Source organism: Gallinula chloropus (genome assembly GCF_964237585.1).
Source record: "Gallinula chloropus genome assembly, chromosome: 15".
Classification (NCBI taxonomy): Eukaryota; Metazoa; Chordata; class Aves; order Gruiformes; family Rallidae; genus Gallinula; species Gallinula chloropus.
In genome coordinates this window covers 11,714,539-11,741,608 of record NC_140100.1, presented here as the reverse complement: position 1 = coordinate 11,741,608, position 27,070 = coordinate 11,714,539, and the positions used below count along the sequence as shown (strand labels likewise).

At 39.7% G+C, this 27,070-nt stretch overlaps 1 protein-coding gene across 1 annotated transcript in view; it reads right to left on the bottom strand.

Moving 5' to 3' along the window:
* KATNIP (katanin interacting protein) overlaps positions 1–27,070 on the bottom strand; it is a gene marked incomplete at its 5' end in the record, with an annotated part of 57,927 nt that overhangs the window by 3,986 nt on the left and 26,871 nt on the right. Inside the window, 11 exons of the mRNA XM_084270970.1 lie at positions 56–216; positions 859–960; positions 3,464–3,603; positions 5,446–5,556; positions 6,480–6,544; positions 6,864–7,021; positions 11,320–11,485; positions 13,955–14,132; positions 17,652–17,715; positions 21,575–21,783; positions 22,379–23,113. Coding sequence (XP_084127096.1) covers positions 56–216; positions 859–960; positions 3,464–3,603; positions 5,446–5,556; positions 6,480–6,544; positions 6,864–7,021; positions 11,320–11,485; positions 13,955–14,132; positions 17,652–17,715; positions 21,575–21,783; positions 22,379–23,113 — 2,089 coding nt within the window. The remainder of the gene's footprint in view (positions 1–55; positions 217–858; positions 961–3,463; positions 3,604–5,445; positions 5,557–6,479; positions 6,545–6,863; positions 7,022–11,319; positions 11,486–13,954; positions 14,133–17,651; positions 17,716–21,574; positions 21,784–22,378; positions 23,114–27,070) is intronic.

Below are 27,070 nucleotides of genomic sequence, written 5' to 3'. Positions count from 1 at the left end.
AGAAACATTTTTTGAAAACAAGATTCTTTCTTCCAGTCAAGATCCACCCACATACCTAATAACAGTTCTCTTCTCCTGATGGCAAATCTTCTCATCATCTGTAAAGAGAATGGTATGATACGGGACCACCGGATCACAGGTTGGTAGGATGCCTGACACTACGTGGGTCACCATATCCAGAATCCCATTGTACACCAGCAAGTCATCCACCAGAAGCTAAAGATATTTAAGAAACAAATAAAACATCAAGAAATCAGACAAGGCTTTCAGCAGTTGTGTCTTATCAATTAACTGGAAAACATTTTGCCCTCTTTGTTTCACAAGTTATTAGTTTAGGTTTTGTTCTTTCAAACTTCCATTTTTCTCTACTGGCTGCTGGGTTTTGATTTTTTCCTCCAAGTTTTTGTCTTCTCACTGATGTTTCTAATGTGGCTTTCAAGTAGATAATTAAAAATGTATTTCATGTTTTACATAATTGCCATTCTATTAACTGGAGTGAATCACTCTTAAATCTAGGAATTAATGAATCTCACTTCACTTCAGCTGTCTAAAATTTGGATTTGTAGTTTAAACTAGTCTTCCAGGCCTGCTCTATAGTCAGTGGAAAAAGGAAAGTATTAACCTAAGACAACTATCTAAGAAAAAAAATCATATAAAGTGTTCTTTCTCCGGACAAGAAAAGGAGGACAGGTGACTGGCATACATTAGTCATTTTCATACTAAATGCAGAGTTAAATGAGATGAATCCCATCTCTTGAGATTATATGGAATCACACTTCAGTAAACTGTGAAAATATGTACAGAAATCAGGCAAGCTGACTCACCAGAACATAGAAAATGCATACAAGAATTACTTACACCAAATTCTTTCACACCTCTCTGAGGTGTTTTGGCATAATTCCATAACTTGATCATTGACACAGTAGTAGGTACATCAAAAATGACATATACCCTATTCACCTGTGAAAGAGAATTCATTTATATTTAACAGCACAAATTCCCCAAAGAAATTACATTCTCATGCATGTTCCATCAAAAAAGGTCTGCATTTAAAGAGATAGCTAGAGGACTGATAACTGATGCTAAGGATTAAATTCAGCTATCACTGCTGTTGGTAATTCAGGGATGTTGTCTCTACCCCAGGGCTGCCCTCTCAGATGTTGGTACATCTCATCACAAGATGGCATCTACACCTGAACCTGTCACCCCAAACTGCTAGTCAATTGGGGGAGGGGTAGACAGACACTTTATTTCATCAAACAAACACAGGATAAGACAAGCTTAGTGTCTATTCCAGTCCATTCAATATGAATGGAATCCATCTTTCATTTGGCAAGACTAAAATTTCTCCTGTATCCCCTGACTTTGAAAGCTCTTGCAGAAATTTGGCAACCTGTGTGTGCAGTACAATATTAGGAATGTAGAGACAACTCTCCAGATGCTTGCTAAACAATTATTGCTTGAGGTATTGTTCATTTTACTTTCAGTGACATTAACATCAAGATGTTAGGACTGAAGATTGGGCTGTGGGGAACCAATCATGCCTGTTACAGTTAACACTATGGGATTCCTTTTATGAGCTACTCTATCAACTTAGGGCCAACATTTCTTAAACTTCATCTCTAGCAGCCTCTGAGGTTTTAATCCTCTGATGCACTGGAGAAGATATTGTTTGCTGAATTAAACCATTATGCTTTTTTTTTTTTTTAAACTGGAGCAAGGTAGATGTGATCAATAGAAATGTTTATATCTTTTCCAGAAGACAATTGGGTCATAGTCTCCAATAGCAACTGTTAGCCCCACAGCAAATGACAAATTTGATGGAAAATACATTCAAATAAAGAAATACAATGTCAATCAGTAACAGGGGAACTGAGAATTCAAATTCACGTTAGCAATAAATTTGCAAAAGATAAAATCACTTTCATAGCTTGAAAGGAAAAGAAAGGCTATAGTATAAAGTTTCCTTAATGCTTTTGAACCTCCCAATATAGCAAAGAGTTAATTCTGCTTTCCAGGCAACCAGCCCATTTCAAAGCAGCCTAGCAATGGGGATGTAAGTATACACAAGCTTTGGTTCAGCATCCCAGCTACAGAGGATGATCATGAATAGGCTGAGTGCTTAATCCATTTGCACTTCCTGGCTGTACAACCATACCATGGAAGATGGAAAAGTACTGTGTGGATCTTGAAAAGGTATAATTTGCTACAGTTTAAGAATAGAAAGCACCATTAAATTGCTTACTCTCCCTCCTGCATATCACACTTTACCGTTTTAGCCTTTTAGCACTAATATCTTATGTTCTTGTACAGTACTTTGGTGTCAGACATAACACCACAAAACAGTGTAATCATCTGTGCCAGAACGCCAGGTACTGCTATTTTCCTTTTGCCAGAATGAAATAGCCTCTGCAGGCATGTCTTTTATCAGGACATGGGCAAACTCAGATGGCTGTAAAATCAATCATTCATGTTGTTATAATGGATATCTAAGCAATCCATCAAATTAATTACTAGGATTCAAGATGTAGGATCTACACAGCAGGAGCCTCAAGCACTACACAGACCTTCCATTTCCCCAAGAAATGCAAGTGATTGGTATTCCCAAGCATACTTGAAAGCTTTATGTTAATTAAACCCACCACATTACAACATATAATGATAAATGAAGTACCTTCAAAATTTACTTAATTCTTTGCTAATTTTAATATTTTACTTAATAACTGTAACCTACGGATTAAGGTTTTTTCCAGCACATTAAATTATAACATATCATGCATCAGGTTTACATTTGGTTACTTTAGAAATCCATCATCTTCCAAGAAATAAAGACATCTTAATTGATGTCCATAACAGGACCATAAAAAATGTCTTCTCACAAAACAAAGTCAGAACCCATCTAAGTTTACCTACTTTTCCTGTCTGGGTATTTGATACATCACATTTTAAACATGGGGTTTCTACCAGGGCTGAATGACCTGGGGCCTTAGGACATGAAATACTAAGTCTGTCATCTCTAATTTATGAATCTGAAGTCAACGCAGATAATGAGATTTTTAAAAATCTCACTGCTGGAACAACTTCCATCGCTTTTGGTAAAAATGAGTTTAAGATCCCAGTCTGCTCCCATCTGAAAGGTGTTTACTGCACTAAACATGCATATTAAACTCCTTTGTCAGTATCTTTATCAAAGCAACAGAAAAAAACCCCTCTGTGCTAGCCTTGGAAATTCTTCTGCTATTGCACCATGGAGACAGAAGATTACAAACCTGGGAAATCTATACTGCTGCTGTCTGTGCAGTGAAGAGAAACCGAAATGGAAAAAAAACTTCTACAAGGCAGAGATTTAGCATCATTTAGTAACAGCAAATTTACCTAAAAATTATGTATTCTTCCCCTTTCCTTTACACTTCTAGCTACATCTGTGCACATCACTAAAATGGAATGAAAAGGGAAAACGTACCAAGCCAGGAAGAACTGGTGCAAGCCACATATGTCTGCCATCAGTTGTGTCATTGACTCTGTCAATTAGTTTGTCAGGAGTTCGGACATCTCCAGATACATCTTCTAAAATGTTGACACTGTCTGGAAAAGCAGCAATATCTGAAAAAACACTTCAAGTGGAAATAACCAAAAAGTGCATTTCAGAAACACCGCACTTCAAAACTCATACTTGCTCTTCCAGGCTCCACAAGTGAGTACTCACCACCACGGCAGTAAAACTTACTCCAAGTACTTCACAGGTAGGTGAGGAACTGGGGGCCACATTTTTAAAAGCAGGACAAGCCTTACAGATTCTGGCATTCAAAATTATTTTAAAAATAGGAATAAATTGACTATCTGCTTTTAATTTATTTTCAAATACGCTTTTATGACTTCACTGATAAAGTTCCTTTATTGGGAATAGGCACTTCCCAGCTTTTTTTATGACAAGCTTCATTTTTTTAGCACAAACTTGTGAAAGCTTCTCTCAAGAAAAGTATCCTTGCAGGAGCTAGTCATTGGTCAGACTACGTCTTGCTTGAGATCCTCAAGGTTTGCAATAAAAATCAGTAACTGCCTAAAAAGGCCTTCTTTCAGTTCTTTCAGAGGGAAAGATTCAGCCTTCAACTGAACAGGCTTTCTAGGTAACCAAAAATTTTCCATAAGAGAATGTTAATGTTAAAAACATATATATATTAAAGACATGCAAAGAAACATGGATGGATGACTCTGTCCTCAGAATTATAAATCCCTAGCAATTCAGTTTGAGGGACATTAATTTTCCTCTTGTCTTGCTTCCTAAAAAGAGTAAGCCTGTAAGTATTTATAAAGAATTTAAGGAGTAAGACAGCAATGCCTCAACTGTTTAAGAAAGACTAGCTCCACATTCAGTACTGAGTCCATTTAGTACTGTGCTAAGACAAATCAGCTCTTTGTGGAATCCTAATACACCCAAGCAACACTACTGTAGAGCCAGAACCAGGCAATCACTCAAAACAAGCTGAGGTATCTTTACCTGGCAGTGTATCGTACTGGAAAGACTTACTGCTGAAAAGCCAATTTAAAGATCCCCTGTTCCTAAAAACAATTTGCTACCACTTTTCAATTTCCAAACACTTCCTCTCCATTGCAGATGTTTCTAGTTCATAATGTATCATACCAGATACAAATAAAAACAGCACCCAGGAAAAAGCCTTTATTACCTTTTTCATTGTATCCTCAATTTATTAGGCAATGAGGATTCTTAAAGACATACCATTCATGCAGCATCTGTGCTTTTTATCCTTTCTAGTTGGCTAAGAAACTGCTTCTTCCATGTGACTGAACTGCATGAATTATATGTTGGGGTACGAAGCTTTCAGCTCTTAAGAGACTTTAGCTGATACAGAGCACTGAAGTGTAACCTTGACGACTATGAATCTTTCAAACATGTCCTTCATTCCCTCTGTTGGCTACTCAGGGAACACTGAATCAAATTCAAAGTCTCAGCCCTTATCTGCACAACTGGGTTGGGTGTCTAGAATAGCCTAAAGCTCCAGAAGAAGAGTTATGAAAAATTTCTTTCTTGTGGCACAGTGAAAGATTCCATAACAAAGAACCAAGCTCCACTTTTTCTCATGAATTTACAGCTCATCAAACTTTCTGGTCCTTCTGTACCACAGAAGAAAGAAATGTTGAAAGCAAAAAATACCATATCCTTCTTCAGCCTTCCCTTCTTTAACCTTGTCCTGCTTTGTTGGTGTATCCTATTCAGAGGAGAAAAGTTCTGAAAGCTTACAGAATACACTAAAACAGATGGAAACAAGTATCACGTAAGCATAAAGAAATACAAGCAGAGTAATCACATGGGGTAAACTGGCAATTTGGAAGAAGTAGCAAGTGATGCCATAGGACCATTTGCCAGGGAACAAATGGTGTATCTCTACACCATGTATCTGTATCGCTCGGTCCGTAGAAGGATACTGTTTTCTGTTAGTAAGATTTGGTCTCCATGTTCATTGAACAACTCAAGTCCATTCAAACCAATGTAGTATGGATCACCCCAGCTTGTCAGCAGCTGAAACTGGAAAACGACTACAAAGCAAAAATTTATTAAGGAAAATTTTGATACTGATACTTTTTCCTAACAGACTACTCAATTCACAGTTTAAAAAAAAATACTGTGTAGCCCAGATGTTGATGTCAGACACTCCAATTTCCAATTCAGAAGAGAGGAGAAAAAATTCAACTTTTGCTTCTGACTTCACTATGTCTTAAACCTCTCTGAATAAACTGCTTTCTTTTATGGCAAGAAGTCTGCCTTTTCTATCACTGATAAAACACAAGCAGTACAACTAGGGAAAAGTCTATCAACATGTGTCTACATATATGCATATTCATACACACCCATGTCCATATATGCTCTTCCATCAGATGAAGCACTACTGCATTTTTGTTGTGTGCCTCACCTTCTTGTACACCGCACCGTATGAACACCACAGCTCCTACCTGGAGCTTTTGCTGCCTTCCTGTGTTTCCCAGAAACACACCTTTGCCTGGTTTTGACTTAGATGGGTGATAACTGGTCAGCAAATATATCCCTGAAGCAAATGGCAGGAATTTTAATAATGGGAGCCTGTGCTGCCTGTTCTCTCATGGAGCACTCATCTGTAGCTCTTTGCTCTATCCAAACACTGATTTTCATGAACCCTGCCAGACCTTAGTATTGCTGAGACCTCACTGTCTTCAAACTTGGTTAGAATAGCCTAACAGGCTCAAAAGGCCCATCAAAGACATGGATAGCATGACAGTAAGTATAGTCACAGAAGGCTGTGTGGGTTGGGGTTTTTTTATTTATTCTTAATTCATACTTAATCAAAGTCTGTCTCGTATACTTGCTATCTTGTTTATTTCTTAAAGCACCAGAAACTGTTGGATTCAGAAAGGTTGGGACTCATAACCATAGTATGTAAGTCTCAGATAGTCTACACAATTAAGAAAATGACAGAGAAGGATACAACCACATGGCATCAGCGGTGCTTCATAGTCCATACTAGCTTGTTCCATTCTCTTTGAAACAGTCCTGCCAAAAAAAACCCAAGACAAAATCGTTTCTTGATGTACCCTTGGCTCCTTCAGAAAAGACGAGAACAAAACCAAAGAACTAAACCACTACATACAACACTCCTGACCCCATCCCTGCAATTATGAACTAGATTGTCCTCTGATCTCTGTAAAATCTGGTTAACAGTATATAATTAAACCCAATGAAGCATCTTGCTCTAAGCACTTCATGTTCTCATCCAGTGCCTCACACAATTGACTTCAGCAGAGAATATGAAAGAATAACAAACAGTTAAAAGACATTGTGTAGTTCAGATAGCAAAAACATCCTACTTTACCTCCTTTGTACTTTATTAATCAGCTGAGGCTGTAGGTAGTCAAGAAAGAGAATTTCTTGGGCAAAGTCAAAATGGCAGTTGCCTGGTCCCTTGCGGATAAGAAAACCCTCTGGTGGGGAGATGTTGTGACCATCCAGCAGCACATGGACTACCTTAGCCTTGTTTAAAATAATGTAACAGAACATGACATGACGTGACATTGCATTAAAAAAACCCAGATCCAAACCAACTGCATTCAACAATTGCAATGATTTTTTAGGTATTTCATTCTGCTATAGTATGACATCCTTTGGCAAAAGAAAGCCTAAACCAGCAAACACCAGTTGCAACCCACAGTCTGCAATTCCAGAGCATCGTAGTTGACAGTGATGGGGATGGGAGAGACTAGAATTTAGGGGCGGGGGGAGGGGGGAGGAAGAAATAAGTAAGTAAATAAATAAAGCATGGAGGAGATCCTCCAATTACTGCACATCACTAGATCTCAGCACACTAAGGCTTCCTTTCTTCACCCAAAGGGTTGTCAAGCACTGGAGCAGGCTGCCCAGGGAAGTGTTGGAGTCCCCATCCCAGACGTATTTGAAAGACAGGTAGATGTGGCACTTAGGGACATGGTTTAGTGGGATTTGGCAGTGTTAGCTTAATGGTTGGACTTGATGATCTTTATGGTCTTTGCCAACCTAAATGATTCTATGATTCCTGAGACTGCAGCAATACAGCAAACACATTGACAGAACGGAGAGACTCAGCTGTCAAGCCAGCATATGTCACAAAGGTGATTTGAAGACAGTTAAGAGTCATCATGCATCTGAACACTCTGCTAGATGAGGCCTGATTGCTCAGCACTGGCTGCAAGTAGCCTTTAATGAATCACACAACCTGGTGCTCTCTGGAGAGCAAACCCTTTGGTATCTCTGCTGCACTCACAGAAGGCCCGCATCTCACCGCTTCTATTTATCCTTGTAGCAGGTGGTACTTGGACTTTTCCAGCATCATGCAAACTCATTTATGAAGCAGTACTGTATGTAACCCAAGGGCATGGGAATAAAGAGGTACCTGTACCAGGCAGAAATCTGTCCACATCACAGGTGTTTGCATGTCTTAATCTCTGAAGGTTAAACTAAATAATTCAGGCATACTTATTCAGTGATGCAGGAGTCCTGGCCCCTTCACCCTCCTTCATGGTGCTAATCATGATCCCAGACATATAACAATTCAATCAGGCAGCAACAATTAACACCACATCTTGCCCTGAAATACTTTAATATAAATTAATGTTAACCAGAAGCAGCTTTTATTGCACAGACTTTCAGTAACTACTGTTTAAGGAAGGAATGAGACATGTAAACTATAAGAAGATGGTCATGTGACTGGCACTAACATTAAACTTTGCTGATTAATAGATTCAGTTAGTTAACAAAAGAATTCAATCTAAAGGCAATGTCAGTCAATTTTCTAATCATTGGATTTCATATTGATGTATATCTGATAACCTGAGATTAATTTAGCTTTGTTTGCAAATGTTTTGTTTCCCCTATTAGGATTTCTGCTAAAATATATATACAATATTTATAGTTGAAATTCCCATTTCAGGTGTCTAAGAAGAACTTAAAAACATTCCGAATTTTTTGCAAAGCCTGTGTATTTATCACTGACTGATACTCATAACAGCTTTCACCATTTATCCTTCTGTAAACATTTTTTTATTCATTTTCAGTAAGTTACACATGTAATATCCCAAAAGCAAGTAATTTTCAGGAAGATTTTTTTTAAACAGTTCTTTATTTGAAAGCCTTGAATATTATACTAGACTGAGGGTGCTCAGATTATTTCCAAAACAGCAATGAAGATTAATGAGGAGGGAATACTTGTATAGGTACAAAGTATGGGGAAGTAACTAACTTTTATAAATAAGCTTAGGAGCAAAGGAAGGAAATACCATTTTCATGTCAGAAACTCTTCTGCATGCTAGTTCCCAGCTGAATCAGCCTTCCTGGCTAAGGGGAGGAAGTGAAACATCCACTGAAATACACTTTGCTTTAGGAAACACGTACTGAACGGGAAGACTACAGACTTAGAAATGAAATCTTACCTATTATACCACAGCTGCTTATATTTATGTGCCCTTTACAGCCCTCATTTCTAAGTAATTTTCATCATCTGAGAAGGCACTCAACCGTCACACATAGCATTTTACAAATCACATAACAAAGCTTTCACGAGGTAATTTTTCACCGAGCTGGGAATAGCACACAAGCCTTCATTCTGACAGGCCGCTGCCATTACCCTCCTGCCCAAGCTGCGAATAGAATCCACCAGTCTAAGGCTGCCTAGCAAATCATTCTGCCTCATACCTGGGGACTGTTTCTTAGAAGGAACAGCAATCCTTCAAGAGACAGATGTCACAGTGCCCTAGGTTTACAGTGGAGAGCCTCTTCACACACCTTGCATCTTCAGTTTTCCAAGTAATTTACTTCATCCTTTTACAGGAGTGTGAGTATGAACTGCTCGTTTGAGTTGCACCCGCCAAGTGTACAGGACTTTGAGCTGTGCCACCTGCACACGTGCTTCATTAGACCCACCCAGCAAAGTAAACTGTGAAAATACACCTTTCATAGGATCCCAGAATCCTAGAATCTCCTGAGTTGGAAGGGATCCATAAGTACCATCGAGTCCAACCCCTGGCTCCACACAAGTCCAGCCAAGCCAGAGCATGGGACTGAGCGCATCGGACAGAAGCTTCTTGACCTCAGTCAAGCTCAGTGCTGTGACCACTTCCCTGACAAGTTCTTTCTTTCTTTCTTTCTTGGTTTGGCCTCCGAAGACCAAATTGCATATTAGATTTTTAGGGATTTGGCTGTTTCCCTCCATTAATAACTGACCACAGAAACAGGGAGTTGATTTGATATGAAAATTCACATTCAAACGTTCTGCCCCTGCTCTGCCTCGGAGAAGCTTAGGCATACAAGGGTAGTGAAAAACATTCCACATCACCACTTAAACACAGTTCTTCATATTGCATTTTGTACACAGAATCACAGAAAGATTTAGGTTGGAAGGGACTTTGACATACCTCCAGTCGCAGCTCCTGCTCCAAACAGAGAAGCTACATCAGGTTGCTCTGGGCCATGTCAAATTTAGTTTTGAAAGTCTCCCATCACCGCATACTTTCCCAAAGCCATACCACTCTCTTCAGGAAGAATACTTTCTTTATGCCAATTCATATTAACTAACAGATTTTATTAAACCCCCCCTTGTTGTTATACAAGTGTTACATTTAATTGGTGAGCTCAACATGCTGCTGAAGCCTGCCATGTATCAAACACGTGGGGTTAATACACTGCATTACAGAATCAGGTGCCATATGTTAAGATCATACAAACTGTGGTCTAAATGAAAGATCTCTGGCCCTCTGGGAGTCTCTGGCACTCAACAACAGGCCGTGCTGACACTAGAAGAAGCCAGGGCTCTGTTGTGGAGAGGGAACACCTCCTGTTTATGCAGTGTTCATACTAAACCCATTCCTGGAAGGTAAATTTACAGAAAAAAGCAATTCTGCAACTTTTGCCACTATCTTGCCCAGTCCTATGAAGGATCCGTGCCCCCAGCTCCAGTTTTGGATTTTTTTCCCAGAACTTTGCTGAATCTTTCTGTCCTGTCTCTCTCTATTTAACATATGCCAACAATTTTCTACTTATTTATTTACTGAGTTTGGACATCAAGAATGCAACAGTTCTATGCAAAGGGGGAGACCTGAAAATAAATGTGTTCATAACATTTTTGTTCCATGAACAGCAACTATTTATTCATTCTCATGACAAGTGTGTGTAGAGCTTCTGAGAAAACCCAGGGAGATGGGGAACGTGCAAGATGTAACATGATGGCCAACAGGTGTCAATCACCAGTCAATTCCAAGAATTCAGTATGAAAACAAATATAAAACAAGCAATTTGGAAAAAGAGGAGAGGAGGCTAAACTACTTCAGCCAGATGTTTGAAGATGTCAGCTGTCCTAATCAATGTTAGGGTTCTAGAGACTCTTCTTGCTTCCTGGAAAAGGCACTACCAATTGACTGGTCTTCTGTACCTTACATAAACAGGACTTGTGTTCTACCATTCCTGGTGTTTCAGGAAACAAAGAATCATATGGTAGGCCTAAATACTAGATACTGAGAGGATACCACTTTAGAATCACACATCTTGAAAATAATATGTGCTATTGTATGCATCTCTTAGAAAAATCAGCTGGGAAGATTTCTTTAAACTATCTCTGGCTTTTTTTCAATAGTTGCTGTTTGTGGAGGTAGAAATGCATTATACCTGCCACAAAATTCAGACTCAGACAATCTAGAAAGATTTATGGTGTTCCATTAAGGCAGCTATATTCATTCATCACAGTACCAATTTTCCAATGCGCTGCTGTATATTTTTGCTGGCAGTGCTCCTTTTCTTTTACTTACCCCTCTATAGGTATCCTCTGGAGATTTATTATAGTTCCAAAAGCGAAGCCCTGCAATACTTTCACTTTTATCAAAATGGATTGTGAGCAGATGATCTTCTCCAAAAGAGAAGGGAATGAGCCACATATGGTTATCCTCTACTGTGATATTAGTCCCATCTATTAACCTACAAAGAGAAAGATCCATTAGCTGCAAAAAAAGGAAAAGCTTGCTTTTCTTAGGAAGATCAGGTACTTCACTAGTGCCATTTTTCTTCTAGATGCTACTTCCAGGTTCCAGAGCTTATTGTGCCCATGTGCATGCAATTAAAAACACGGTAAACATAAAAAATAATATGCAATTGTTGAATTAAAGACAATGGGGGGAGGGAAAAAAAAAGTAGTATTTCCTTTATTTGGGTCTGTTAGAGGGAAACCAGAAAAATCCTTCTGCTTTCCCAGGGGCAGGCAGAGGAAAACAATTATCTTTGTACCAAAATGGCTGAAGGCAAAACTCTAAGGCCCAAACAAAATATAATTTATTAATATAGTTCCATACTTAAACTAGTTTATCTGGCACTCTGCAGTGTCACTATACCAATGCACCTACAGTGAACCCGATGGGGAGCCAGATGGCAGCTGGATAACCCAGATAGAAGTGAAGTTTGTTCACGTCCTTCCTCATGCACACAGTTAGATGCAGACCTACTCCTTTAGAACCCTTGCTACCAGGGTCTTTTCATAGGAGCACAGACTTCAGGCTGACAAGATAAAGTTAATTCCACTATTTCCTCCTTCTGAAATCCTGACTTTAGATATTTCTACCACAAACTACAGCATACAAAGACAGAGTAAATGAGAATATGAACTAATTGTCCACTGTAATTACTTCGGTACTCTGTCCTATGTACTTACAGTTTATTTAAAAGTTTAACAGAAGATTGAGTGCCAGACTTGGCAGTTCCTTAAAGAAAAAGATTTGAATAATGACTCTTTCACAGAGGAACTGATTAGGGAGCCCACGAGAGAAGGTACAATCCTTGACTTGGTCCTGAATAGTGCATAGGACTTGCTCCAAATGCTACAGTTGAAGAGCACTTGAGTGTACTCAGCTTCACCATGCTTGCAGAAATATCAAAAGCCAAAAGAGAAAGAGCCCCTATTTCTCATGCCCAATAAGGTTCTTAACCAAAATTGATGAAGTCTGTTGGGAAAAAAAAAAAAAAAAAAAAAAAAGGACCAATAAAATAAAATTTCACAGAGAGAATATTACATGGTATCTTAGTGGAAATACAGAACAAATGTATCCCACTTATTAAGAAAGACATTAGAAAGAGAAAAGACTTGAAAAATCCAAGTGAGCCTTGCTCAGTGGCAGGATAAAGAAAGTTATTACAAGCCATCTTTCAACAAAATTCATGACCAAGTAACCCTAAATTGATAGGATCATAAACTCTGGAAGGCTAAAGGCGTATGCACAGACCAAAAAAGACTATGAAGGCTAGCAAGCAAAAGGTACCATAAATAAAATTCCTCAAATACATCAGGAGCAGAAAGCATGCCAGATATTCTGTAGGATCAAGACATGACTAGGCTGTAAAAGAAGCATGCAGAGAAGATAAGATGTCAACAGAAAAAAGCTAAATGAATTCTTTGCATCTGGCTCCATCATGGTGAAGTATAGAGTGTCTCCACCATCGGAATCTTTCAGCACAGGGGATTTCATGGGAAGGTTTCTTAGATCTTTATGTCTACAGAAGAGATTTTCATAGAAATAGGCAGAACTGAGAAATTACATACAAGCAAGCTTGCGATCTGTATTAGGTTATCATAAGTTACAAAGAACAGTTATGCTATACATGCGTTACACAGCATTCTAAGGAAGGCTCAGCAAAGACTTTGAAAAGAGAAGTCATAATTCATAAACCTATTTGCAGACCATAAACATGCCAAAGGACAGAATTACAACTGAAAATACCCTTTGAAATAGAGATATAACTTGGAAACAACAGGATACAGCTTCAATAGCAACCAAACACCAAGTCCTTTCCAGACTTTAGCCTATGACTTCTATACTCCTACAATTTAGGAAGCTGAAGTTAATTTGAAGAAGTACACCTGTCAATCAGTAAAATTTCTCTGGAAAAAAAAGAAAAGCTGCAGAATTGCCAAAAGAATGGCAGCTATTCATGCAATTCCCTAATACATCCTCATCCTTTGCAAACTTGAACATCTTCCTTGAAATTATCCAGAAATCCTGCATAATTACCACTGCATATGCATAGACAGATGCTACAGAACACCCACATTTCTGCCTAGAAAGTCCTTAGCAAAGAACCAACCAGGCACGTTATCATCTCCTAGCTCAGACACCATCTTTTGGAAACATCTCATTCATGTATCTACAACAAGCTGTTCTTGGGTAGCTACAGAAATCCAAGAATGAGCAGTGATGGTATGAAAATCATGTCTGCATTAACATGTGTTAACTTAATACAAGTTTAAGTAATTCTGACACTTTATAAAGTCCGATGCAAAATGCATCTGAAATTGATAAACTCCAAAATTGTTGGTGGAAACAGGCACAAAAGAAAAAAAAAAAAAAAGAAAAAGCCCTGTGGAAAACATTTGGAAAATCCAACTCTTTCACTACTTACTTTTCTAATGTTCTGGAATCTCCTGTATACTCTGGAAGGTCGTTTAAGTCTTGGGGTGAAGCAGAAATCTGTTCTGTGCCTATTTTTAATGCGTGACCATTCTTTCCTATCACTTCAAGTCCTGTCAGTCCAAGGTAATTAGAGTCTCCCCAGGTCATGGTAAAATTCAGTTGTAGACCTATATAGAAGAACACACATATATAATATATCTATATCCATAAATTAGCTGTTTACATTAAGGAGCCAGTATGAGGACGCATGCAAGCCCCAAGGATGAGCAGTGTGTGTATTTTGTTTACATTAAATAAGGGTGCATTCTGTATTTGGGTGCTTCCTGGCCTGCACGCCTACCTCCATGTAACAGCACAGTGACCTCTGTAAATCAGTGTTAGACACCTTTAGTGGGCTACCAACATCTTGTTCCCTTGTAACTATACCACTCCTGCTCAAGCATGTTAGCAACTGTCTCATTACTTAACCTATAGACTGACAGAGTCAACAATACATTTAAGCAGTTACATGACAGACTTTGTGATTACACAGACATGGAGAAGACGTATTAGTCTGAAGTCTATCTATCATCTTTTGCCAGCTCAATGGCTATATAGATTCATATAAAGTATCTCATAAATCCATGAACAAAACCCAGATTTGGTTTACTGATGTGTTTAAGTTATCTTTGTGTCAGAACAGGACACACAGACTGGGAGAGCATTAGGGAAAAGCAGCAATGTTGATTAGCCTGTACCTCCAGACACAAGAAAGAAAAATCTGTGCAGACTAAAGATTGTACATGTGTCTCCACATTCACCTGTATCATGCCTTACTGAAAATATAAATAGCATATACAGTTATAACAAGCCATATCCTAATCTGATCAGGTTCCATAAAAATCCATCACTGTAAATTAAAGATATCTTTCATTTCACACATTACAGAAGCCCAGAATCCATCAGGCTGGATAACATCTAAGGAAGCACCCATAGTCATGATACCCTGTAAAACAAACAAGCATTAAACCTATTAAGCCATCCAGCCCAATTACCTCTAAATAGCCGTAGCAATTTACATGAGACTAAGTCTTGATATACACATAAATTCACTTGGGTGTAAGATTTCATTAGCATTTGCAAGGACACTAAGAAATAAATAGTTCTATTAGCTGACAAGTTTGGAGCTACGGCGATGTTGATATTAGAAGCTATTCCCAAGGCCATTGCTAAGACTGAACTTGCTTAGTGTACATGCAAGATTCTCAGGCAAAACCAGAGTATATTCTCAAACAAAAGGGACAGGATATGGTGAAGCAGCTATCCACACAAGGATTCATATTCGCATCACCATGACAATGCTTTCATGGAACCTCAGAACGATGCCATGCAAAAAGGACCTCTGGAGGTCTTGCCTGACTTCAAGCTCAGAGCACGTCCACTAGATCAGATCTCTCAGGAGCTTATCCAGTGGAGTTTCAATGTCCCCAAGGCAGGCAGACTTCAAAACGTCTCTCAACCCCTGTTCCAGTGCTTGATTGCCCCTGGGGTGAAACAGATTGCCTAATATCCAGTTGGAAAGTATTGTCTTCTACCTCATCATTTCTGCTGCCCCTCAGCCCAGTCCTATGTCCATCCCTGGGAACTGCTTGGATGTGTCCTTTCTATGCCCTCCCTATAGCAACAGACCGCAAGAGGTCCCCTTCACCTTCTCTTTTCCAGGGTAAGCAAAGCAACCCAACTCTCTCATGCTTTCCTCACATGTCAGGTGCTCCAGCTGCCTGATTGTCTTTGTCACCCTCCTCACACCAGTATGCCAATTTTCTTCTTGTCCTAGGGAGCTCCACACTTAACCCAGTACTACACATACAGTCTCACAAGCATCACACACAGGGAAAGAAGTCCCTTCCTTGCCCTGCTGGCTGCACTCTTATGTCTGCATGCCAGGAGGCAGCTGGCCACCGTTACTGCAAGGCCACACTGCTGACTCATGCTGCTATGTAATGCAACCTCATGAAGGGCAAATGCAAAGACATGTGTGTGGGAAGTAATAACCCATGCCACAGGACAGGCTGGGGACCACTTGTTCAACTTGCAGTCTTAGAAGGACTGCAGGCCCTTCAGTGCAAAGCCACTCTCTTTGCTAGCTGGTGCCCAGTCTGTTGAGGTCCCTCTGAAGAACAGGCTTGCCCTCCAGCATATCAGCCACTCCCCTGTGTTTGGTATCATCCACAGCTTTGCTGACATTGCACTTTATCCTATCATCCAAGTTCTTTAAAAGAAAAAAAAAAAAGACATTAATGTGTGTACACTGTAGTAGCATTGATTTCTGAGGGACACTGATAGTAACTAGCCATTAGCTGGACTTCATACCAGTGCCCACTTTGAGGCTCTATTTCTCCTTAACATCATAACTGGTAGCAGGATGAGAGATGAGAACTACCTGCAACAGGTCAAGGATTCCGTGACTCAGTGACTCCATGCACAGTTTATTAGCAGGAGTCCCAAGTGAAAAAGGCAGTACTGACCCTAAGTTCTGCACAATTCCCAGTGATTTCCCAAAACAAGATGAAGCAAGTGGACTCTCACTCCAGAATAAGAGAACAAGGACCAGTGTACATAGGACACAGTATACAGGAATCACTGGCAAAAATGAGGTTGTAGCTTCTAGTTGGTTTTTTGCTTTTGTGCAAGGTCATTTGCAAAGACAGTCCCTTGTAGCAATTAATGGCTTTTTTTTTTCCTGTGTAAGACTAAATTAGGAGTTCCTTTTGCATTTCATAAGACATAGAAAGCCTCCCTTAAATACAACTAGCTTTCTCCTGCTCATTGCCTGCCAGAATTCATGGAAATCAGGACCTCTTTGTCTGGTAGAGACAACTTAGTCCAATCAGTTGATTTATCATTATCTTGTCAGTGTGAAAGACTGCATCAGATGAGCTCTGAATCACACCCTCACTATCGTTTTCACCCTCTTTGAGAAATGGGAGGAGGGAAAGGCACTGAAAGTTCACAGACATGAATTCATTGTAGACGTTTGTAGTTAAAGGTTCACAGATCTAGATACAGTTCATATGTCACAGATCACAGACCACAGGTAGAGTTTACAGCTAGATGGCTGACTGAGCCATGGCACTGTGTGTGTGTTTTCAGAGAGCCCATCACAGGTTGCTCAAGACTTCACAGCAGGCCCAAGAACCCAATTTCTCTTGTGCTGGTCGAAGGACCAGGAACTGATAATGAAACTTCTGGGCCATCCAGAAGCTCTCTGGTCAATAATTTACAGGCCCACAGAGAGTTGGTTTTGTACAGGATAAAGAAATCAAGTAATTTAAGTATGGATATAACATTCTTGCCTAGCTTTACTGTAGGGCTTCTATTATCAATCCGATCTGAAAAATTAAGTCTACATAAATACATAGGATTGGGAGAGAATTATTGGGTAAGAGACACAACTATTACAAATCCCATTCAGGGACTAGGCAAATGGCTGGTGGTGTTTTTCTGAGATTAACAGCCAACTGCTACAGTACAATGTTCTAAATGCCATAGTAAACAAAGCTTCTGCCTCAAATATTCAATTACTCGTCTTTATTCTAGTCTTGACATCTGTCATGAAGTTCTGTACAGCTCTCACAAATCAGATCCTCCTTGATAACATGTGAAGGGGGAGGGTGGTTAAGCAAGAAGTAAATGTAAGAACTCACATTTTCCAGTAAATATTCCCGATTCCTTGGGTGTACATTCAAAGAGAGAGTCTGGCTCTTGAACCTAAAAAGCAAACCAACAGCTGCAATGAAGGTGTACATCGTATATACATTACAGACATACTGTTTATAAAGTGGGGAGGTTTGGGTGTGGGCTTTTTGTCTGGTTCACTGGTTGCTTTTTTCACATCTAGTCTTTTATATATCAATCTGCCCTGGGCCTCAGCATCCAGGCTGTCCTGGAAATAATGGAAAACCATGCCTCTAAATGTAGATAATGATATAGCTCCTTAGAAAGTGGAGACTATTAGGTTAGTTGGGATATTTTGATAGTGCCTATAGGAGTGTTAAATGGGAGGCTCCCTAGTGTGGGCTATCCATTCCCAAAGAGGCTATAATTCTTAAGTGACTCTTATTTACCAGCAGACTGTCATTAGCAACTGTATATGCAACATGTTGAAGAGATGAAGTCTGGAATGAAGTTAAGACCTCAGAGGCTGCCACAATTTCTTCTGAAGAATTAAGTGGCAGAAAAAAGAAGCGACCTTGTCTAAAAGCTTGGATTTCTTCTTTGACAGTACTAATTAATAATAACTATTCAAATGCTATTCAACATAGCAAACTAGAAAGTGAATAAACAGATGTCTAAATTTCCTGGTCATCCCAGGGCAATTAGGGTAGTCAAGAGAAAGGACAATTGCAAAGCATTGAAGATAGACTTCATTTCATTGAGTGAGCAGGATAAAATGGCTAATTACATTTACTGTATGAAACTGTAAAAATGCTACACATGAAGAAAACAATCCTAACTTTATGTACACAGTATTGGGCTCCAAACAAAACAACAGCAGATTAGAGTGAAATCTTGGCGTTATTTTAAGTAGTTCTACAGAAACATCAGCCAATCCTCATTAGTAGTCAAAAAGCCAAATAGGGCATTAGGAGTTCAGACTCCTTCTCTATAGTTTCATTCATTGCTAGACTTCCTGTCATTCAGAATACATCAGATGGACCTACATTGTGCTTAAAAAAAAGAACAAACCAAAAGACTTGTCAAGACTTTTTTCCTACTGTTATATCAGATCTCGGCTGTATAACCACTGAAATCCCTGATCTCACACGGGTACGTTCCCAGACTGCAACACGCTCCATGGAGTAGCAAATGTCCTTCTGGTAATGAAGTTAAGTAAAGCTGAACACAAACTGTGCACTGAAATGAACACGCACCCATAACCCACAGAAGGTGGAAAAACTCCTCCTATTTGGGATACCTTTCTCAAAACAGTGACTCTGTCTTTGATGTCTGATGCTTTTTCCTCAGAAGAACTTTAAAAGACAAGCCTAGGAATTAACATGTGGAAGTCTAATTAATATCAAAACCCATGGACACAATAAAGCTACTGGTTTTACAGAATACAGAATAATACCCTCACTCGCAGGCCATAAACCAGCTGTGCCAAGGCACCTTATCACCTCTATTCTCCCTCATCCTCCTTTGTTGTCTACTCAGATCCCTTCGTTCTACTCGTTCCCAGTACCTTTTCTTTCAGACACGGGCAATTTTCTATTATTTAAAGTACTTCTGCTTGTGAACATTTCCTTCCTGTGTTCTTAGATCCTTATGGCTGGAACAAAATACCACCATAGTAGAGGAGTTATTGGAAAAGCATTATTATGCTCTTACAGCTCACCACACTGCATAGTACCTCCCATGTGTGGAATAACTGCAGTAGGACTAACCATTCTGGAAAAGAGAGATTTAGAAGAGATTGTAACAGAGGGGCATGAATCTCTTGAGAGGCCTGAAGAAGGGAACAGGGAACAATTGTTTAGCTTCTTCCAACACAAAAATTAGGGGACATTAAATGAGCCTAGAGACAAGCAGAAAGAGGCTCTTTGTGCAATGCAAATTAAGCTGGGATAATTACCACAGAGCATTGTAAGTAGTAAAAGTACACACGGGTTCAAAAAGCTAGTGGATGAATTAAGACAGGAAAAATCCATGGCAGGATACTAAATATAAAGGTTAAGTCAAAAAGTCCTTATGAGACAAATTTCTAAGGGCTGGATGAGTGTTTCAGAGAAACACCACAGCACGTCTGCTCTGTTCTTACCTCCTCCCTAGGTCTCCATTATCAGCACCAGTTACGGGTTTGACCTGCTACAGAAGTTGCTGTGTTAAGGATTACTGAACTAATATGAACGACAGACAACGTGGATAATATTGACAAGAAAGTAAGACACTTCCACAAGAGCTTTTGAAAAGCTCTGTAGTCAGTGCAAGAAAACTGTTTTCATACACTGAACATGCTACAGGTGAATGATAACAGGCAGGGATGGCTCAAACCCAACACTAGTCTGAATGACAACGTTATGCTGGGAAGACAGATCACCTAGTAGATCTGTATCGTTCTGATAGCATAAGCATCCATCCTATACAATCTTGATGGCACCAACAAATACAGTATGACAGGGAGATCAATGGCTTGGTCACAATAGCTTTTGTTACTCCATGCCTGATAAAATATGTTTCAGAGTTAGAAAAGGCGTATGAAGAGTATCACAGACAAACAGCAAAATAAAAGGCTCTGAGTAAGGACCAGTGACATCACATTCCAACATCATGACATTTCCCTTTGCCTTATAAGTCACCAGGAGAAGAGAACAGACAGAGCAGGAGGGCTTGACTACAGCACAAAGCTCATTAAGAGTCATGTATCACTGGGAGCACTTTAGCTGAACCAGCAGGAACTTGGATTGACTCAGCTTTGGATCTCATCACAAAAGGAGGAGTAAGGCTGTGCCCCTTTGTCCTGGTTCTGGCCAGGCCACACAGTCAACCCCCTCAAGCAGCCAGCCCAGGTGAGCTGAGTTAGCCTGGGCTGTTTTCCACAGCACCTGACATCACTTCCCCATCAAAGGGGCTTGTTGGAGAAAGGCTATTTGGTGCAGCTCCAGGACAACAACAATCCTCATTGCAGCGCCCAACTTAAGGCTCAAACCCACCCTTAGGCTTAACAGTCCTGTGCTCTACCGCTACCCCAGCCCTTCGAGCCCCCATGTAAGTGTAATTTGTTTCATGGGGCAGTGATGTCAGGTGGTGTGGAAGCAGCCCAGGCTGACTCAGCTCATGTGAGCTGGTTGCTTGGGGAGGTTGACTCAGCAAAACATGACCTCACTGAAGCAAAAGTAAGTGCTCATGAAGATTCTGAGGTAGATCTGATGGAAATCAGGTCAAAGTCTGCCCCACACCATCTTGAGTAGAAAATCTTGCAGAATCTTTGCTTAGACACTGGACTGTTAGGCTGGAACAGTATGAGGCAATAGTCTACTGTTTGAAAACACAGCTTACCTCCAGGTAGTAAAAAACCTACTGTACGTAATAGTAAAGGGACATATTTGTGCCACAAAATGCACACAGACATGTTGAGATGCTAGGCAAAAAAGAAAGAGGAAAAAAATAAGGGGAGAGTTGAGAGAGGGAGATCCTTGTCAGGTAAGACACTTAATTTGTGATGAAGAAAGAAGCAAGAATATTCTCTGTGTGGAAAATATGGAAAAATCTTTGTGTTAGAGTGACAGGGAACACAGCCACTCATTATGTGAATAACTGCATGGTAAAAATCAGTGACAGTGGCATACACCTTCATGGGTACCTAACTAAGAAAGAACTCCACCTAATTTCTGTCTATAGTTTTCCAAGCAGTCCTTTTAATTAATGAGGGAAACCAAAAGCTGCAGGACCTTTTAGACTTTAAAGAATCACAGAAATAATTGAGGGGAGAAAGAAAAGTCTTCAATATAGACAATAACTGTATTAGTTGTTCTGCAGAGCTTTACTACATCACGGAAATCAGTGTCTATTCCTTACATGTCATGCTTCAGAAAGATATTTACACAGGTCTGAGAGTAGAGGCCCCTACCTGTTGATCCTCTGTTCTTAACCCGGCTTGTGTAAAAGGCCTTTCATCTCCCTCCCTATCAGCAGTTGTTGGCCTCTTTAGCTCTTCCTCGTATCTCAAGGAGCTGGCATTTTCCATTTCTCCAACATATGTCTCATCATAGCAGTATATAGCTTCAAGGATATCATCATCAGTAGTGAACAATATAGTATCCCCAAAGTTCTCTGGAGCTGAAGGCAACATGCAGAATGAAATGGAGAAATCACACAAAGGAATATATAAATAAGCCACACAAAGGAATAAACGGAGCAATAGAAACTATTTCTGGTCCTTCTTTACATATAGTTTGCAGGAATGTTTAAAGATAATATATGGTAAATTGATAGTGACTACTGATATAATTAGTATGTTCATTCTCAAACTTATGCTGCACAGCAAAAAAACCTAGAGAACTGTCAAATTTCGTATGCAAATAAAAGAAAATGGGGAAAAAGCTTTTCCATTGCCATTTCTAAAAGACTGTATCTGTGAAAATCAGTAAATTCTGCAACTTTTAAAAGACTACTGACTATCTGATGTTACAAAAATATGGTTTTGTTGCTAAGACATCGTTAAGAACAGAGGTTATTTCTATATGCTGCTAAAATTCACAATATTATTGAAGAATGCCTTAGTGGGTTTTGTATTCCTTTTTGAAATTAAAAGAACTAAATATTATACAAAGTTCCAGTTTCTTTGAAGTGGAAAGCAATAACAAATAAGCAAAATATATTTGTTTGTATTGTAGTGCTGTTTCCACAAAGAAAATTATAAATTAGAGCATACCTCCAGACAAGGTTCCTGAAGCTTTTGCAATTTCTCCTTTAAAGATGCACTGTTCATCTAATACCATTATTATGTCTTTCACACCCCTGAAAGAGTGTATGCGAGATTTATTATAATTCCAAATCCTAATCATAGCTACTTGACAGGAATTCACAAAGTCAATAAAGATAAAGTGAGGTTTTCCAGGGGTAAATGGTGCTAGCCAGAGATGCATATCATCCTGCGTCCGATTTACCCCATCAATTAGGTTGGTTATTATTCTGGGATCGTTGCCATAAGCTGGTAAAATATTTATATCAGGTGGTTCAGCTGTTATTTTTGAAATCTGAACAGGCTCTCCTTTAGAACTGAAAACTTCAATTCCATTAAGACCAACATAATGTCTGTCTCCCCATGTTGTCCGAATGTCTATCACTAAGTGCTGCCCATAGGGCAAAACAGGAATTTGAAAATCATTGCCATCAGGTGCCTCCACAGAATTTTCTTCTTCTTGCCTTTTTGGTAGTGTTTGTAGTCCCTCTTTTCTCATTTGCTGATGTTCTCCAGGACGGTTGATCTTGTGTTGATGGAGAAACTCATCAAGTATATCTCCTTGAAAATCCATGTTAGAGATTCGGCCACGATGGGAGTAATTGAACTTTACCAAGGAATTCCAGGACTCCTGCAGAGTGTGTTCTCGTTCACTGTGCCACTTTGGTCTAAAGGTTGCCACATCCTTGGCAGAAAAGGCTTCATCTGAAAACAACATCACACAGGCATTTAATGTGCAAACAGGACTGGAAGCAAACCACTACAACTCGGGCTCTCCAGAATTATGCTGGTCATACTCACGTTTCCTTACTGTGAAATTCTGTTATAGTAGCACTTCTATTTTGCTTCCCTACATGTTCCAATTTCCCTTCCCCATTTAGACATAATGAAAACAATCACTTTTAAAAGCGTAGCACATGCCAGGATACAAAATGCAACTTAGTTTGAGACTGTGAATTCTTGACTCACTCACACATTCAGGATTTTGTCCAGCAATACTCATTGTGCAGCTGTCACAATAGTTTAAATCATATTCCTGCAGAAGATCTTTCACACAGTTGGAAATGGCTGAACTAGAAGTACAGAGAAAAGCCAGTGTTTCCTGTCAAAATCAGTCATGTATATAAAGAACACCACTGAGAAAAGAGGAGGAAGGATGAGGTGAATGTGGCTTTCTAGGCAGGTAATGTCCAAGTATTTTTCTCCCATTTCAGTAAGTGTGAGATGCAGAAAGGGAATAATGACAAAGTACCTAAAGGGAATGCAGCGGGAACAACAAATTAGAGGGGCACAGTGGGAGCAAAGCTTACTCTCCTTGTGAGTGCACTGGGGAGATGCTTAATTTCCATCTCAAAACAATTAAGAGCAGATAATAATGAAGATTTTCAATAAAACTGTCACTTATGTATTTTCTTCAAATAAATGAAGAAATGCAAGTGGAGTACTAAACAATTACAGGCCCATGGGCTAGATTTGATTTCTGTACAATGTTCTTGAGTGGATACTAAACCAAATGGTTATCAAGAATAAATGCCAATTACCATTAAATGCAGAATAATGTTTTCCCAAAAGGCTGCTCAGGACTAACTTTTAACTTTGTTTTTGGAAAGACTGGGAAAGAAGCAATGTTCCTAATCTATCTATGGCCAATAATAATTTACACTAGGGGCCAGTAAGATAAAAATAAGAATTTTCAAGCAGATGGGGAAACTACCTGAAAGAGGGCTGTCTTCCAGAATGAAGGCTGGAGACCAAGCTTACCCCACAAGAGATATGGCTGAGAAGAGAGCAGAGAACATCATTTTATAAGTCACTTTCTGGTTCAAACTACTGCCCACATGGATACTCATGGGGTGGGTGATCCCAAATAGTAATTCCCAGAGCCTCACAATTTACCTGAAGAAAATACTATATATATATCCACCACTTTAAAATGTCAAAGCTTTGAAATTTCAGGATGAGCATGTACAGAAGAATATTTGCCATCCACTGGCTTTCCTTGTTTTGGAGGTTTTTTCCCTGTTTAAATTTTTTTTTTGCAACATGAAGTACTTCAAGCAGTACAGTGATCACAGCTCTGAAGCACTTCTGCACCAGTTCAACAGGAGTGGCTTTCACTGGGAGGTTAACAGGTTTGTTACCTATATTGAGGAGTGACAACAGGAGAAGTGGGGCTCTGAAAGGGAAGCAGAGAATAGCCCAAAAGCAGAAGTCAATGGCTGAAGGCTTACAGGGCTTGGCAGGGTTTTTTTTAGAATCTAAAATGTATTACTTTTATTGGAGCTATGCGAACAATACACTCTGCAGGTAGATAAAGAGTTTCCCGCTTGCAGATGTTAGAGACACATTCCCAGCCTTCTGGATGCCTGAGAGGATTGTGTGATGAATGCTATCCCAGAGTCCAGAAATAACAACAGCTCAAACACACATCTCACCTCCGGATTTACAAGGGCTGTCTTAAATCAAGTCCCTTGTCCTGCTTTTGTACACACACCATACAACTCCTCTCAAAACTTTAGTAAACTACATTTTGGGGCAACGCTAGCTTCCAAAAGCCACCTTTCTTCTCCCTCTGTTGTGTTAATCTCACTTTTACTCCCTGCAGTTATAAATAGCAACCATATTTCCATCCTGCAATCACATGCTTCATTTCCCAAATCATTCTAAAAGCTCTCTTCTGTATCTGTTCCACTTTGTAATCAGCTTTCCTGAAAATGGATGATCAGAACTGCAGTTTTCCAACTGACGTCTCACGAGTGCCTGGGCTGAGACATTAACATTTCCCTAACAGAAATGCCTCTGCCGATACAGCCTCGGAGCGCATTGCTCTAATCACGCCTGCGTCACACCAGCATCTCATAGTCAATCTGTTATCAACTACTCAACCGTGATCCTTCTCTTCCTCGGTCATTTGCAATTGATGATTACTCACCTTACAACTTAATTTTTGTTATTAGTCCCCAAATGACCCTGCAAGCAGTACATTTGAATTGCATTCCATCGCTATTACTCCAGTCCTCAAGTTCATCTTCCTGTGCAGTTCTTCAATCTTCTTAACTCATAATACTCCAAATTGTACATTATTTGCAAATTTGATCAGCATATTACCATCCTTTCCTCTGCACATTAAACCAGTTATCAAAGAAAAATTGTATGTCTTTATAGCAACATTAACTGGAGCCAAGGATGCATGGCTGTGCTGTTTCTAATTTCTGTTGTTCTCTTTATCCTGCATTTAGTGATCAAAGGCGTGCTGTGACACTGCACATGAGCTCGTGCTGCCTCCCCTTTGTCACACTCTGCTACTGGGAAACCACAGTTCCCCGTGCCCTGTGCCAAACAAAATTCCCCACTCTGAGGGAAACAGAAACTGTTGTTAATGCTCTCTCAGCTCTACTTTGAAGACAGCTTTACCCTGCACAGTACAGTATGGAGAGAAAAAAAGCTGGTAGATGGCATGCAATGTTCCCAGGGACAAACATGTATTGGGAGTTTTAAGCACAAGAAGACAAAACCTGCTCAGAGCAAAATTAGAGGACGTGAAAATTAGAATCATGGTAATCTTCATTTTATGGATTACATTAAAACTTTACATTAAAACTGTTACTGTTTTTACAATTGAACAGAAATTACTACGGTGGGATTTACTTATAGTTTCCAGTGTCGACAAGTTTTTAATCTAACATAGATACTGTGAAATGTGAGAAACTGCAAATGAGCTGTGGTGAGTGGGTGGGTGAAGGGAAGATGACAGTTATTCCAACTACTTCCACACTTTGTCTTCTTTGAGGTATAATTGCAGATATCCTCACAAAATTGCTGTTTTCTTTGCAGAGGGGCAGAGAAGAAAAAATTCAGACTCACCACTTTCTTCACCTTGGTCTGAAAACATCACACACTGCCAAAGGCAGAACTTGAAGCGGCATTTCTGCAGTTAGGCATACTCTCCTGTCCCTTACAGCAACAACACTAAACCCCCAAACGTATAGCCAGCTACACTTTCACATAAATTATTGGTCAATTTTACTAAATAACACCCAAACTTTCAATTTGCATTTTTTGTAACCTCTTCTTCCAGTTCTCTGAGCTTTGCTGTCTTTGTTCTCCCAGACTCTCTGCTGAAGAATTACAGAAAGCCAAAGAACTTCAGAACTGTTGGCTGCTGCCAGATGCAGAACCCAACTCCAGAGATCTGGATCCCCCCCACCTCCAACAAGAGGTAAGTAAGAAGAGATGACAAGGAGGAGAAGGATGACAAGGATAATTAAAAGCATGGACCAAGCAACAGCTAAATTTACTGGAAAAATTTTCCTAGAGTGAACAGAGATGTCTGAGGGGGAGGTTTGAAAGGGGTATGTGATGTCATGAGTGGTGAAGGGAAAAGAACGGCAGCTTTCCATTCACTCTGAATATTCTCACTGAGTGAGCCACAAGCCTACTACCCAAACTGTGCACATTTATTCACTGCCTCTGGGTTCTTCATTCTTTTTCATCTTTTTGCAGACTTTCATTGACATTAGCAAGCATTTGCTGTTTGCAGGATTGACAATATTTAGAATATAATTTCATAGAACCCCAGACTGGTTTGTGTGGGAAGGGCCCTCAGACACCCCTCCCAGTGACCTCCCTTCCCAGGGAAGATTATTTTCCTTGTATCTAATC